The following is a 16,889-nucleotide window of genomic DNA, read 5'->3' as shown; positions in this document are numbered from 1 at the left end:
CCTAGGAATTCTCTGGCCTCTCTGCATACAGCTTCATCAAACATCTAAAACAAGGTCAGGTTTTGCTGGATTTTTTTTTTTTTTTTTTTGCATTTTGATGAAGTTGTGAAAAAGAAGAAACACATATTGCTAGGATTATAAAATAGACACCGACGACATGGTTGGTTGGAGTTTTCCTTGGGAAACAGACCCCTCTACAGGCTGGTGCTGTGCTGCTTCTAAGGCTGAGGCATGAAGGAGACTATCTGTTCTCTCCATCATGGGGCGGGGGTGGGGATGGAGAACAGCTGATTAGGACCACAGGGCAAAAGTTTAGCGAAGAGTGACTTAACTCTTATCCATTCTCCTTCCAGCTACGTGAAAATTTGATGGAAGACACTCTTGATATCTTCAAGCCCTGGCGTTTCACATTTCCCTTCTAGAGACATTTTTGTCATTAGACACCCAGGGACCTTGATTGTAGGAAACATTTACATGTGGTTGGGACAGAAGCCACCTGTGGTGGTGGATTTGTTGGAAGTCGGGAGTGTCACGTCTTCTTTAGCCCTTGCCTCAAGCCCTGTGTTCGCCTAGCGTGTTCCTAGGAATTTCACCCTTAGCCCTTGGTGGTACCTGCCCATTAAATGTCCAGGTCATTCCTTCAGAGAGAGCGTTTCCCGACACCCTCTAGGCTCCGTACCAAAAAAATGTGGCATGCCAGCTCTCGAGAGCCACACAGCTGAGCTTTGCTCGCAGTAACACTGTTCTGTGTCGCCAGGCATTGAGTACAGCTACAGAAATCCTCAAAAATAATCAGAATGAACATACTCTTGACTGAGCCACTTGGACACAACCCAAGACCAGGAAAACTTAGTGACTGAGGTAGCATTATGAAATCTCAAGATGGCAGTGAAGTCCAAATAAAAATCCAATAAAATCGACCATATCCTCTCATTTTCCGCCCCTCAAACAGAAAGTGTGAAAGATTGTCCATCAAAACTTTATGGTTTTTAAGGATTTTTAAAAAATCTCCTTCGTGTAGTTTTTTTAAGAAAAATGAGCAAGGGACTTTTTCAGGAGAAATCCCCTCAAGCTGAAAAGGCTTTAAGTTTCTGACATTTCATAACTTTCTCTAACAACGGTAATGAAATGCCAACCCCGCCTAGAGACAAGGAGGTGCCCTAGTTTTGATCTCCGTGATCCTTGCAGTTTGGACACTCTTTAGTTTTCCTTTACTATTTAAAATATTTGTTGTTTGGGCATCCAGTGCATTTTTGCTGGGTTGTGTTGGCAGTCATCTTGGCTAACTGACTGTGCTGTTCACGATTGGTGACTTACTAGTGCAATCAATGCCCCTCTCTTCCATCCTTCGTCAAATATCAATTACTATATTATGTTTTTTATTTTATATCGGAGTATAGTTGATGTACAATGTTAGTTTCAGGTGTACGGCAAAGTGATTCATTTATACCTATATCTGTTCTTTTTCAAATTCTTTTCCCATTTAGATTACAGAATATTGAGTAGAGTTCCCTGTGCTATACAGTAAGTCCTTGTTGATTATCTATTTTATACATAGTAGTGTGTATGTAAATAAACTATATTTGAGAAAACATGATCCAGGGTTCAAATTAGATTCAGTCCCTGTTCTGATACATGAGAAGGCTTTGTCTTTGTACAGATTCCTTAATAACAGTTCACTCTTAGGTCTCACTGTGTGTTAGGTGCTATCCTAGGCACCTGTATTGGTTAATGATTTCATTCTGATAACAGCCCTAGGAAGCAGCGCTATCATTTTCATCTCCTTTTCACAGAGAGGTTGAGTAACTGCCCATCTAACTAGTCGTATAACTAGTATGCAGTGGAGAAGGCAGCAGCCCCCTTTCCCATCAGAAGTTTATACATATAAAGTGCTTAGTTTTAGTGTCTGGCGTGTCGTGTGCACTGCTTACCCGTTACTGCTGCTACTGTTGCTACTGTTACCATCTTGTGAGCCTCGGTTTCCTCATTTGTAAAACCAGAAGAGTGGTACGTTGTGCATTTGTCAGGAGATTCAGTGAGGTAATATCCGTAGCACTGTGCCTACGCTTATAGGGGGACCAGTCAATAGTAGTTACCATGGTGACAGGCACTGCGCTGGGCAGGGGAGGAAGTCCAAAGATGATCCCCTTCACTGTCAAGGGTCTGCAATTAGTGATACAAATAAAATAGTTTACAACTAGTCATATTGTAAAGCACTATGGGAAGAGAGCAGTAAGAGGGGCCTAGACCAGGGGTGCTCTGCCGGGTACACCCCACCCCTCCCCACCCCTCCCCACCCCTCCCTCACTCTTCAGCACCAGCGTTCTCGCACTTATTTTTCAGGTCTTGAGTTAAACATCACCCGTCCTGGGAAGCTCCTCAGACCCCCCAATCTAGGTTTGACCCCCCCCGCTCATGTAGCACTCACCTCACCCATTCTGTGAGGAACAGCACCGACTGTCTTGCTCACCCTGATGGCTCCAGCCAAGTAGGAGGTGCTCAGAGGTCTTTGCTAAGTGAAACAAACATGAGTTTTGTTTTGTTTTGTTTTGTTTTTGCGGTACGCGGGCCTCTCACTGTTGTGGCCTCTCCCGTTGCGGAGCACAGGCTCAGCGGCCATGGCTCACCGGCCCAGCTGCTCCGTGGCATGTGGGATCTTCCCGGACCGGGGCACGAACCCGTGTCCCCTGCATCGGCAGGCGGACTCTCAACCACTGCGCCACCAGGGAAGCCCAAACATGAGGTTTTAAAATTTATATTAGTCTCACCTGGCCTCCTGGGCGTTAATGAGGAAACGAAGGGCACACGGAGCAAAGGGGCCAAATCAGGGGCAAAGATGCACATGTCACGTGACAGAATCACCGTCCAAAAAAATGTCCAGATGACTAGAACTGTGACCTGGGATTAACCAAATGCGATTTGACAGGAATCAGTGTAAAGGACTGTATTTGGCTTGCAAAACCCGCTAACCACTCTAGGACTACGGGCTGTGGGAGGTGGCGGCTGAGACAACACATGCGAGAAAGACTTCAGGCTTCTAGTTGACTCCACATTCACCAAGAAAAGGAACCCAGCCTTGAACTGCATTAACAAATAGACGGGGTTCAGAATAAAGGGGGTGCTAGTCATACTGTTTAGTTTACATTTCAAGAGGGACAATGAAGACAGGAATTCTGAGCAAATTCCTTAACCTGTCCCCCAAATTTCATTTTCCTCATCTGTAAAATGGGTACCTGCCCCACCGGGTTGTGAGTGTTAAGTAATTTGATGGTTTTCTTATTTTCACTGGCAAGGAACAACTAAAGGAACAGAAATGTTTAAAAAAGTAAAGAATTAGGTGGGAAAATAGGAGACATGAGTGTGTGATCGTCTCCTTCAAAGTTTTCCTATGTGGGAAAGAGATTAAGCTTCATCTTTATAATCCTAGATGGCAGAGCTACTATTTCAGAATGAAAGAAGTCAAGACAGGCAGATTTCAGCTCGATGTAAGAAAACACTGTCTAACATCTAAAGCTATCCGACAGTGGAACGACCTGTCTTGGGAGGTGGTGAGTTCCCCGTGTGTCTAGGCTTTCAAGCACAGCACAGGTGCTCACTTGGTGGGGTTGGATCAGCTGATGCCCCAGGGCCTTTCCACTGTTGAGATTTGGGTAGGGCCTAGTGTGCATCTCTATCATTTATTGATCCCTAGCTGAGGTTCATTACCATATAGCATCTCATTTCATCCTTGAAACCCAATGGGAAAAATTCTATTATCTGTCTCCTTTTACAGGAAAGTTGAAGAAATTCAATACCACATTCAAGTTTGGGTACTTTGTGTAAGCTCCCAAGTCAAGCTTTGGTTGACTCCGAGGTGCCTGCTCTTGGCAACACAGCCTTGCTGAGCTTCCCCACCCACGACTCCCTTGGAACTTTGTGTGGGGGGCCATGGGGGGCAGTGCCGGGCTGCAGACTGGAAGTGTTCGGACCAGATGCAGCTGACAAACGTTTTGATTGGCAGGCGTAGTGCTTTTCGCTGCCAGTATTTAATAATTGGAGGAGTTCACATAAAAATCTGATTTCCTACTTATCTTTAAAAACTGGAAACTCTAGCCACGCTGGCCTGTATTCCCACTTGGCAACAGCTGTCTGCAGCAAGCAGGGACTGCGCCTTCCAGACATGGCCTCACATTCTCAGCGGCCACCAGCCCTACTGCCTCGCATACGGCTACCCCGCCCCCTTTGTGTTCCCTGCCTCTCCCCCCTGCCCCCCCCCCGGAGGGATGTCAGTGTGCTTCTCCCAGTGTGGACATTTCACGTGCATGCATAACGAATAACAGGTTTGGGGGCAGGAAAGTGCCTGTCCCATTTTCTAGAGGAAATTGAGCCCCAGAGAGTCGCAGGTGGCAGTGCCTGACCTCAGCAGAACCCTGGTTCCCGACTCCTACAGTGCATGACCCTGGAGGGAATGTTCTCCTGATGGGCAGCTGCCCTCTCGGAGAACCTGTGTCCCAGCGAGCAGGCACCCCCCACCCCCCTGCACTGGAGGATGACGGTCCGCTTGGAAGGACTTCCATCACTAGGCTCTGTAAGACAGGACTTTGTCTGCTCTTGGTCCTGAGGTGGTCACAGAGACCCCCCAAAGAACCCCCAGCACCTTACAGCAGAGAGAGCTAAGCAGAGGGTCCAATGACTCAAGCTTGATGTTAACAGTGAGAATTTCTTATCAGTCTGTCATCTCATATTTCTAATCTCCTGCCAGAAGATCCCATGTTATCCCTGTCTCAGTGCCATCTTTCCTTCCCTCCACGCTTCCTTCCTTCCATCCAGTTGGTCGGGTATTTGAAGGTGTAGTTGTCACTCCCAAGTCATTCAGGAGGGTCAGGGCTGGATTTTGGTGTGGTGGAGAGAGGATGGTCTAGGACCAGGATACCTGAATGCAGGTTTGGCTCAGCCGTTTGTACTATTCCTATGCTTGTGGGAAGGTCTCTCCTCTCTGGGGCTCAGTTTCCTCTTGTATAACATGAGAGTCAGTGTTAGGGTATCGTACAAGTCCCTTAACAGTTTTACAGTTTTATGATTCAGAGGCAGAGCTGGGAATAATAGAACTTGGGACATGACCCAAAATCTTGGCAGTAGGAGAAGGAGTTGTGGTTGTCCGTCAGAGCTGCTTGCTTTCTCCTTTCCTTTCTCCTTTATTTCTGTTTCATTTCCTTCCTTCGTCCGTCCATCCGTCCGTCCGTCCGTCCATCCATCCATCCATCCGTCCATCCATCCTTCCTCCTTCCCTGTCTTCCTTCTTCCCTTCCTTCCTAGCTTTCTCTTCTTCTTTCTTTTCTTTTGAGGTGCTTTAATTGATCAAGATGAAGATCTGACTGATAATGGGGATAGCTCACTAGGAAATACTGTGTGGACTGTAATACTCAGATACACCAGTCTAGTAGTAACCTCCCAGCTGATTAAAGGCAGAGATGTTTCACTGTGCTCCCCACTGACCTGGGGCTGCCAAGGGGAACTAAACTACATGTTTACAATCAAAATGACTTTGTAGGGCTTCCCTGGTGGCGCAGTGGTTGAGAATCCGCCTGCCGATGCGGGGGACACGGGTTCGTGCCCCGGTCTGGGAAGATCCCACATGCCACGGAGCGGCTGGGCCCGTGAGCCATGGCCGCTGAGCCTGCGCGTCCGGAGCCTGTGCTCCGCAACGGGAGAGGCCACAGCGGTGAGAGGCCCGCGTACGGCAAAAAAAAAAAAAAAAAAACTTTGTCACAGGAGAAAATTCCATTTTTTTTGGTGAGTGGCCTCCTCGAATGTAAACGGGAATGGGAGAGAAAGGTTGAAAAGACCCATAAGGTAAGGAGTTTGCACTGGATAATCTTCAGGAACCGTTCCAGCTCAGGAAACAGTGGGTCACCATTTCTGAGAAAGAGCCCAAAGTTCTGTTTTCTTTCAAAATATGCTTTTTGAGATATCATTCACATACCATACAATTCAGCTTTTTAAATTGTACAGTTTAATTTTCTTTAGCACACGGACAGACATACGTAGCCATTACCACATCACCAGTGTTCACATATATGTGCTGGCCTCTTTCACTCAGCATAATGTTTTGAGGTTCATTTGTGCTGTACCATGTATCAGCACTTCATTAATTTTTTTAATTGGGGTATAATTGTTTTATAATGTTGTTAGTTTCTACTGTACAGCGAAGTGGAGTTCCCTGGGCTATACAGCAGGTTCTCATCAGCGCTTCATTGTTTTAAATTGCCAAATAATATTCCACTGTATGGTACGGGTCTCCCACGTTTTAGCTATCCATTTATCAGTAGATGGACATTTGAATTGTTTCCATCTTTTGGCTATTATGAATAATGTTGCAGTAAACATTCGTTATACAAGTTTTTGTGTGTATATAAGTTTTTATTCTCTCGGTTGATACCTAGGGGAGGAAATGCCAGGTCACATGGTAACTGTATGCTTAACGATTTCCAAAAGGGGCTGTACCATTTTACGTTCCCACCAGCAGTTTAGGAGGGTTCCAGTTTCTCTAAATTCTCACCCATAATTGTTATCATTTCTTTCTGTCGTAGCCATCCTAGTGCATATGAGGCAGTATCTCATTGTGGATTCAATGTGCATTTCCCTGATGGCTTGCGATGCTGAGCGTCTTTTCATGTGCTCATTGATTATTTGTACATCTTCTCTGAAGAAGTGTCTATTCAGATCCCTTTTCCATTTTTTTAATTGGGTTGTCTTTGTTACTGAGTTGTAAGAGTTCTTCAACTTTTTGTTGTTAACATAAACATATTTTATATAGTTATATATTATAAATATATATTATATATTTTATACTCTAGACATATAATTTAGAGAAATGTATTAAGATACATATATCTATGTCTAGATTTTAATGTATTCTAGATATATAAATATATATTCTAGATACAAATCTCTTATCAGATATATACTTTTCAAATATTTTCTCGCATTCTGGGCATTCACTTTCTTGATAGTATTCTTTGAAGCACAAAAGTTTTAAATTTTGATGAAGTCCAGTTGATCTGTTTCTTTCGTTTGTTGCTTGTATCATATATAAGAATCCAGTGCCACATCTGAGATCATGAAGATTTACCTCTGTGCTTTCTTTTAAGAGTTTTACAGTTTTACCTCTTAAACTTAATCCTTTGATACATTTTGAGTTCATACTTATGTATGGTGTGACGTAAAAGTCTAATTCTATCTTCTTGCACGTGGAGTTGCCCCAGCACCATTTGTTGAAAAGACAGATCTTTCCCCATTGAATGGTCTTGGCAGCCTTGTCGAAAACCAACTGACCATGGACTCGTGGGCTTATTTCTGGACTCTTAGTCTACCCCGCTGATCTATATGTCTGTCCTTATGCCAGTACCATCCTGTCTTAATCATTGTTGTTTATAGTTTTAGTAGTAACTCTTGAAATTAAGAAGAGCAAGTCCTCCGACTTTGTTCTTTTTCAAGATTGTTTTGGCACTTCTGGCTCCCTTTCAATTCTGAATTTTAGAATCAGCTTGTCAATTTCTACAAAGAAGTCAGCTGGCGTTCTGATAGGGATTGTGTGGAAGCTACAGATAAATTTGAGGAGCACTGCCATCTTAATATTAAGTCTTCTAATTCATGAACATTGGAGATTTTCCAATTCTTTAGAGCCTTAATTTCTTTCCACAACATTTTGCAGTTTTCAAAGTATAAGTTTCACACTTCTTTTGTTAAGTATATTCCTAAGTGTTTTATTCTTTTTGACGCTATTTTAAACGAATTTTTAAATTTTTATTTTCAGATTGTTCATTGCAAGTACATAGAGGTACATCATTCTTTTTTGTTTATTGATCTTGAATCCTGAAATCTTGCTGAACTCATTTACTAGTTCCAATTGATAGTTTTTTAGTAGATTCCTTAGGATTTTCTATATACAAATCATGTCATTTGAAAATAGAGAAAATTAATTCCTTTCAAATCTGGGTGCCCTTTATTTCTTTTTCTTGCCTAATTGCACTGGCTGGAATGTTTATTGCAGCATTTTTCATAATAGCCATTATAGCCATTGAAGCCCTAGTGCAGTGTTGAATAGAACTGATGAGAGTGGACAACCTTGTCTTATACCTAATCCTAGGGGGAAAGCATCCAGTATTTAACCATTAAGTGTGATGTTAGCTGTTAGGTTTTTTCGGTGTATGCCCTTTATCAGATTGAGGAAGTTCCCTTCTATTCCTAGTTTGTTGACTGTGTTTATCATGAAAGGGGTTTGGATTTTGTCAACTGCTTTTTCTCCACCTTGTGAAATGATCATGTAGGTTTTGTTTTTTATTGTATTGATATGGTATATTAATGACACTGATTTTTGGAGGTTAAACCAACCTTGCATTCCTGGAACAAATTCCACTTGGTTATGGTACATAATTCTTTAATATATAATGAGTTTGTTAGGAATTTGTTGAGTTTTTTGCATCCACATTCATAAAAGATATTGACCTGTAGTTTCCTTGTGATGTCTTTGGTTTTGGCGTCAGGGTAATACTGGCCTCATAAAATGAATTGGGAAGTTTTCCCTTCTCTTCTATTTTTTAAGAAAAGTTTGTGAAGAATTGGTATTAGTTCTTTAAATGTCTGATAGAATTCACTTGCCATCTGGGCCTGGGTTTTTCTTTGTAGACAGTGTTTTGATTACTAATTTAATCTCTTTACTTATAGGTATATTCAGGTTGTTTCTTGCTGAGCTAGTTTCAGTAGTTTTTGTCTTTCTAGGAACTTGTCCATTTCATCTGGTATCTAATTTATTGGCATGCAATTATACTATTCCTTGATAATGCTTTTTTTATTTTAGTAATGTTCGTAGTAATATCTACAGTTTCTTTTCTGATTTTATTAGTTTGTCTTTTCTCTTGGCTTGTCTGGCAAAAGGTTTGTCGATTGTGTTCATCTTTTCAGAAAACTAGCTTTTGGTTTCATGGAATTTTTTCTATTGTTTTTCTGTTCTCTGGTTTGCTAATTTCCACTCTAATCTTTATTATTATTTCCTCCCTTCTCTTTTCTTTAGGTTTAGGTTGCTGTTCCTTACCTAGAGTTCTAAGGTAGAAGATAGTTATTGACTTGAAATCTCTCTCCTTTTTCAACATAGGCATACCACTGTAAATTTCCCTGTAAACATTGTTTTAGCTCCATCCCATAAGTTTTGGTATGTTGTGTCTTTATTTTCATTCGCAAAGTATTTTCTAATTTTCCTTTTGATTTCTTTTTTGATTCATTAGGTACTTAGGAGTGTGTTATTTAATTTCCAAATATTTGTGAGTTTCTCAAGTTTCTTTCACTTATTCGTTTCTAATTTCATTCCACTGTAGTTAGAGAACATACTTTGTGTTATTTATATCCTTTTAAATTTATTGAAGTTTGTTTTATGACCTAGTATGTAGTTTATCCTGGGGAATGTTCCATGTGCACTTGAGAAGAATGTATATCCTGCTGTGATGGGTGGAGTGTTCTGTTTATATCTGTTAAGTCTAGTTGGTTATGTGTTGTTCAGGTCCTCGATTTCCTTTTCAATCATCTGTCTAGTTGTTCTGTCCATTATTGAAATCTTCATCTTTTATTGTTGAATTTTCTATTTTCTTCAATTCTGTCAGTTTTTCCTTCATGTATTTTGGCGCTCTGTTAGTTGCATATATATTTATAATTATTATATCTTCCTGCTGGATTGACCCTATCATTATTACAAAATGCCCTCTTTATCTCTAGTAACATATTTTGTTTTAAAGTTTATTTTACCTAATATTAGTATAGCTATTTCAGCTTTCTTGTGGTTGCTCCAAAGCTCTTTTTTGAATTCTCAAAAGCTTTGATGGGCAATGAAAGTCAAGAAGAAATTGCCTCCTTTCTTTTTTTTTTTTTTTTTTTTTGCTCATATTCCAAATGAACTATTTCACCAGTCAACAAACTCTCCTTGAGCACTAAGAATGGTCCACAATGCAAAGACTTGCGCGTTGTGAAAACTCTCGTGTCTAGGTAGAATCCTTTTCATGGGATTGGTTAATTAGTTTCTTATCTTCTTCGCTTCATCCTCAATAAATTAAAATCACATCCTCCTCGAAAATAACTAGGAGTCCTTCTGACCAGGACTTATAGGTAAGGAAAATGAAATTAAAGGGAAAGCAAATCAAGAAAAAGTTTATGAACGTCATGGGAATGAACAAGTGCTAGGAAACAAGATGTTTACTCTCGAACTTCTCTTCAAGTCTGAAAAGCTCCCTAAAATCCTTGGGTCAGTCACTTGCTCCAAACCCAGTAGAAGAACTCCCAGGCGATGCCATTGGGAAATGGAGTGGCATGAGGATTGCCATGCTGGGGCCTCTGTGTCTGCGTGCCCTGATGTGCTAGAGTGATTACAGATTTTAAAAGGAAAAAACACGTCATACCATCCTGAACAAGGATCCCTGTTTGATCTTTCCCTATGTCCTAGCCTGCTTGTTGTCCTGAAGGATGACAGCCCAGCTACTCCCACTGGATGAGAAAACCTCATATTCTGTGTCAGTTTCCTGTCACTGCTTTGAGTTCTAAGAGTTCAGAGAGGGGTGGGTGGCATGACCTCCCCGTCGCTGGTGTTGGCATGAGTCCCTGGTGACAGTGTGTCTGCACCGCGGGTACACCGGCAATCTCTGGAGCAGCTCTTCCTCACTCTTTCGACAGCCAGCCAATTTGGTCTCAGGAAACCACTCTGCAGCGCTGGCTGGGTTTGGAAGTCATTTTTAATTCTGTGACAAAGACAAATGCGTCCTTTGGGAGTAGTAAGTGGTTTTACTGGTGATATTAATGGAACCTTGACCTCTTCTGTAACTGTGGTCCTACAAAACAAAAAATGTTTGTATTATAATATGTCAGGCAAGTTCATTCTTAGCCCTTCCTTGAAACAAATTGCAGAGGAAATATACTATTAATAAGCCTGGAGAATATTCTGTGTGTGGGTGTGTGGGTGTGGATGTACAGGCATAAGCTCCCTTGCAAACATAGCGGGTTTAAAATGCCGCGATTAACTGTGCTACAGATGATGTGTTTTGAATTGTGCTGGGACGGACACAAATCATTGAAGTTCTGATATTTCTGAACAGTGGGCCCAGTGCTAAAATTGGAATTGGCTTTTAAAGGCCGGTAGCTATCATAAAATTCAAGTGTTTGAGGGATCCAAAGTGAGCAAGGGAAAGACGAAATTCAAAGGCACGTTGCATTAGCCGCTTCTGTTTTCATTTGGGGTTGGCATTCATGGGCCTAAAAATGACTGCACTGAGGTCTCCTGTTTCCTGCAGGAACTTTTTATGCCAGTGTCCTTTGTTGAAAATAGTTGCTTAAGGAGACAGTAAATTAAATGTGAAGGATTTACCGTTTGGTTACGTGAATTAAACCATTTCCTGGTGTTTGTGTTTACCTTGGGACTCACAAAGGAGACAAAAATATAGACTCACAGGAGGAAGGAAAGGAATGATCAAATCCCAATAGTCCCTGCCTGGATGTCTAGCTCAGCAATTTTATTCAGGGGAGGAATTTCGTGCTGATAAGTGAATCTTTGTCTCTGTATAATTAACTTTTCCTCTCTCCAGATGCTACACCCACTGAGCCTTCCTAATAGACCTGTAACTACAAATGTGGTAGTTAATGCCTCCTTCTAGTATAGTGGGCAAAACCGAATTAAATCAGGTACAAAGTGTATAGTTTTCCTCAAGTAAAACTGGATGGTGCTTTAGAATTTGAGACTTAAATGCAATAATTTAAAATCTTATTATAAAATAATATATGAGCATTCTAGAAAATCTGACAAATACAGAAGGTAAATAAGAAAATAATAACGACCCATAACACTCAAAGATAATCATTGCTGACATTTTAGTGTATTCACTTTGCCTTTTTTCTATGCCATTATATGAATATAGATTTGTACTTTTTATAGTTTAGATCATAAGTATGATGTAGGATTTCCATATATCCTAACTGCCCTCTCTCCTTAAGTTCAAATCTCTCATAAGAAGAAGAAAATGAACGGCTAACACATACATAGTATTGTACTCTCTGCCAGGTAAAATTCTAAGCACTTTACACGTATGAATTCATGTCACCCTCATAGTAACCCTTTGAGGCAGATGTTACAAATGGGGCACAGGGGGTAAAACAGTTTTCCCACAGTCTCACAGCTAGGAAGGGACAGAGCCAGGATTTGAACCCCGGCTATAAAGTGTGTGCTTTTTTTTTTTTTTTTGGCCACACCTTGCGGCTTTCCCGGACCAGGGATTGAACCCGCGCCCTCAGCAGCAGTGAAAGCACAGAGTCCTAACCACTGGACCGCCAGGGAATTCTCCAAAATGTGTGCTCTTAACCAAGATCTGTTGCCTCCCCGCCACCCATCCAGCCCGACTCTGAGCCTCATGCTGGGCCCATCCCAAAGCCTGCCCCCACCCAGCCCTGTCCCTCGGTGAGCGACGTCTCAGAATTCCTCCAACACTGGGTAGTGTGACATAGCACATGGGAACTGAGACAATCATCCTATCTCTGAAAGACAATTGCCACGAAGGCCCTTCCTATGATGGGGAGAGGCGGGCCCAGTGATGAGGGGATGGGGGCAGGGAAGGAGCCCTGGGCTGGAGCTCAGGAGAAACTGGCCTCTGGGCCTGGCTCTGTTCACAGCGAGACAAGCCACTATACCTGTTTAGGCCTCTGTTTTCTCATCTCATCTGTAAAGTGACAGGGTTGGAGAGCAATTCATTCATGTTTTCATTCATTCACTTAATACACACGAGGCAGAGATGAATATGGTCTGTTTCCTCTCCTAGGAATTCATCATCCCATGTGTAGCCAGAGGAGAAGTGTTACAAGTGCTCTAAGAGGAGAGTCCTGGGGATGTTGACAAAGCCGCTGAGATGGGCTGGGGCGGAGAGGGTAGAAGCAGGAAGGGCTGGCCCAGCGAGGCTTCCCAGAGGACCAGTAGGGATCTGTGTCTCAGGGCATCCGTCTCTCTAGGGCCCCCTCTAGTGTATGTCACTCTCTCTCACCTTCAGCAGGCTACAGCATTGTCACTTTTTTTTTTGCGTGGGCGGGGGGAGGGTTTAAAACTACAAATCTTTATTGTCTCACATTCTGGAAACTCAAGATGGCAGCAGGGCCGTGCTCACTCTGAAGCCTGTAGGGGATCCTTCTCTGGCTCTCCTTCCCTTCGGGGGGTGGCGATCCTTGGCAGCCGGCGATCCTTGACCTGCAGCTGCATCGCTCCACTTCTGCTTTGTCCCCACGTGGCATTCTCCCCGTGTGCCTGTCCTCACATGGCTGTTTTCTTATATGGACACCAGGCATATTGGATTAGGGGCCCACCCTACTTAACTGAAGTAATTCTATTGGCAGTGACCCTATTTGACCCAAATGAGGTCACATTCTGAAGTACTGGTGGGGGGGGGTAGAACATGTCATTTTGGGGGTGGGGACAAAGTTCAATCCATAACAATGTCTGCAGCCCCCATTTAGTCCAGGCAGCCATGGCCTCCTTCATACTCTTGTTTTTCTCCACTTCGTCCTCCATTCAGCATCCAGGATGAGCTTCCAAAACCATAGCAAGCAGGGGAGGGTCCAGACAGAGAGTCCTCACAGGACTTCTTTCCATCTGGGCATAGAAGGCTGGAGCCAGGGGAGAAGCTGAGAGCACAGTATCTCCTGAAGAGATCGTTGTCAGTGGAGTCCCAAGGGCAAGGGCACAGTGCCCTGTGAGAATGTTTCTGGAAGGATGCTCATTCCGGTCTCCAGAGGTATCGCAGGGAAGCCGCTCGGGTGGTCCTGAGACTGGCAAAATTCTGTCGACTGAAAACAAATGCACAACGTGAGAGCTGTGAATTAAGTTTCATCTGGGGCAAAAATGAAGACTATAGCCCGGGGTCAGCATTTCAGGTAGCTCTGAGAAACAGCTCCAGAGAGATAGGGGAGAAGGTCGGTGTATATGTGATTTCGGTGTGAAGAGGGAGTACATGCGGTCAAGCACATATTTTTGGCAGAAGGTTTCTGCTAGTCACGAGGAGCAGGCGTCACCTTGAAGGATTTTAGTGCTTTTCTAGATACAAGGAGATGCAAAAATTGGGCTCCTAAAATATCTAACGATCTGAAGACCTGTTCTGCCAGTTTTTCCCAGAGCACGGAGCACCTCATTCCTGATCTCCACCCTGAACTCCTTTCAGGGGGTGTTGAGGTTCAGCAGCTGCGGCGGCTCCAATTATCTGTAGTTGGCAATGCCATACTTTGAAGGGTGGTCTCTCGGTGATGAGGTAAAGCCCTTTCCAGACCTCTTTGTGTCACTTCCGCATGCTTTGCTGTTAGTAGATGTGCAGTGCAGGCTAAACAAACGGATGTCACATACACGTGAAATAAATGCGGTATTCGCACTGCTTCTCCTGCCTTTAGCCCGCCCCCTCCCCCGAAGCAGCTCGGACCTTCTCATCTTATTAGGCTGCCATTAAGCTCTAGAAAACGGCGAAGGCATGTGCTTCTGTCATTCAAATGCTAATCCTCTCTCCAACTTGACACCTCAGCTCGCCGCTATCCGCCGTCATCTGTGCTCCAAAGACAGAGGACCCTTGTACCCGCCCCCTCTGACTTCTTACAAAGGCTCTGGAGGGCGCTTCCTGAGGCACTTAGCATAGCTGTGCAAAGAAGTTTATGCAGAATATTCACCTTTACTGTTCCCCCCACCCCCCAGGTCACAATTGCAAAGTAGGGCATCAGGGCTCCCTGACGGAAGGCTAAGACCTGAATAAGGAATTCGGTGTTCTTAGAGAAACAGAAACACGGAGCACCAGATTCCGAGAGAAGAACGTGGATTTATGGGTTACACGAAAGGAGAATGATGTAACTGGTGGTGCCCGTGCTGCCTCGCCAGCTGCAGTGTCTGCGTGTTCCTAATACAATCGTTTATGTTTATGTATTTTCATTTTCTTGTTCAGATACAGGTAGACCTTTCTTAGAGATGCACAGTGAAATCCCGGAAATTGTAAATATGACCGAAGGAAAGGAGGTCGTCATCCCCTGCCGGGTTACATCACCCAACATCACTGTTACTTTAAAAAAGGTAAAACTGAGTAGTGCTACTCTCACAAGCCTTTTACTGCAAGTGAGCAACTGAATTGTGAGTTGTTTTCTCTCTCTGGAATAGTTATCTTAGAGACATGTGGGCTTTCTCGGTGGACTTTTCTGTAACAGCTTTTTACTATGTAAGTGTTAGGCGTTATCCCCCTGCGTGTACTTACATGGACTAAAAGGATAATGTCTTGAGCGTAAATCTACGTGAATAATGAAAGAACTACAATCGTGAACATTTTTATGTATTGCCACAAATTTGAATGTCTGTAAGTGTCAGGAAAACCAATTCTATTGTGTATACAAATTATTAATGCAGATTTTTGCTGAAGGAAGAACTGTCAGGCAGGGTACCTGACTCGCCAGGCATTTAAGAACTCTTGCTTTGGTTTGAGTTGGGCTGGTCCTTGTAACAAAAGGCTTATCTTCCGACGGGCATCCAAATTTAACCTCTTAGGGGGAAAAAAAAAAAGCTATAAATGAGATTTTTCTTCATATTATGTTGTGAATTGTGCATGTAGAGAAGGAAAAAGATTCAGAGTAAAATGTAATAAAGACAAAAGCCCTAAAATGTGACATACCAGCTGCAGTAACTTTAGGCGTGTGCTGAGTCTGAGAGTTGGATAAAAACTTCCCACGTGGAAAACTCTAGTGGCTCCTGAGAGCTTAGAGCTTTCAGAGGAAAAGTGTAGGCTGTCCCAAGGCAGCACCGAGCGCTGCCCATCACGTAGAGGTAGTGTGTCTCCCTGTCTTCTCCCCTTGCATTCACTCCCCCAAGTTGTTGATTTAAATCTTCAATGTAGTCCATCAGTGACAGGTCTCGGCTCCCATGACAACTGGGTATCATCGCCAGGAAATATAAAATTGTAGTATGTTGGAGCTGGAAATGCCAGCGGGGTCACACTCACTTGGTGGAAGAAGAAACTAAGGTTCCCAGGGAGTTAGGGACGTCCAGGCCACAGGCCACACTGGGCATTGGAGCCCGTGTCCTGTCTTCTTCCTCCGTGTTCCTGCCATCCTTTGCTCATGGTTTAGTTTGCATAGGAGGAGGGGCAGAGTGGTTCAGAGCAGAGGTTGGGGCCACACCACCTGGATTCTTTCTGCAACCCCCACCCCCACCCCCGCCACTACCACTTAACCCGCTGGAAAATGGGCAAGTTATCAGACCTCCCTCCACATCAGTGCCCTCCATGGAGAGATGGGAGAGGTTACAGGGGCACCCACCTCACCTGACTGTTAGGAAGGCTACATGAGGTGCTCGGAGGCCCTCAGGATCACGCCTGGCACAGGTAAGGCCTGTTCAAGGATTAGCTGTTCACGTTACGTGTCCAAGAGTTTAATGCCCAATAATGGATTTATTATCGTGATGTTTTCCATAGCCTGCCATTACCCCTCTGAGTCCGAGATGATAATTGGTCTGTGACTGACATGGAACAAACCATGAGGATATGAAACTTCTCTTTTCATGCACACCCCTTGCCTTTTCGCCCTAATGCAGATCGCTTGTCTGCTTGAGGAACTTTCCCGAATTCCCACCTGTAAACATTTTGGGAGGGAAAGCTTATTTTCTGTGTTTTCCCACCCTGATCTATAATACAAAAAAAAAAAAAAAAAAGGGAGAGAAGCATAACATTCTAACCAGGATTTTGGTATATCACATATATTTTGAAAATATTCTAACCTATTACACATATATGCTGACATGAAATTAACAGAAGATCGTTCCCTTCCTTTTCTCTTACTGTCCTTTCTCTTCTAACTTGCTGCTCCCGCCTTTTCCCATG

General features: G+C 43.4%; 1 protein-coding gene across 2 annotated transcripts in view; it reads left to right on the top strand.

The window, feature by feature from the left end:
* FLT1 (fms related receptor tyrosine kinase 1) overlaps positions 1-16,889 on the top strand; it is a 173,053-nt gene that overhangs the window by 35,700 nt on the left and 120,464 nt on the right. For both annotated transcript variants that reach the window (XM_060129362.1, XM_060129361.1), the window contains exon 4: positions 14,973-15,097. In XM_060129362.1, the coding sequence (XP_059985345.1) occupies positions 14,973-15,097 (125 nt within the window). The remainder of the gene's footprint in view (positions 1-14,972; positions 15,098-16,889) is intronic.

Source organism: Lagenorhynchus albirostris, chromosome 18 (genome assembly GCF_949774975.1).
Source record: "Lagenorhynchus albirostris chromosome 18, mLagAlb1.1, whole genome shotgun sequence".
Lineage (NCBI taxonomy): Eukaryota > Metazoa > Chordata > Mammalia > Artiodactyla > Delphinidae > Lagenorhynchus > Lagenorhynchus albirostris.
The sequence above is the reverse complement of the archived record's forward strand: the minus strand, read 5'-3'. Positions and strand labels throughout refer to the sequence as shown.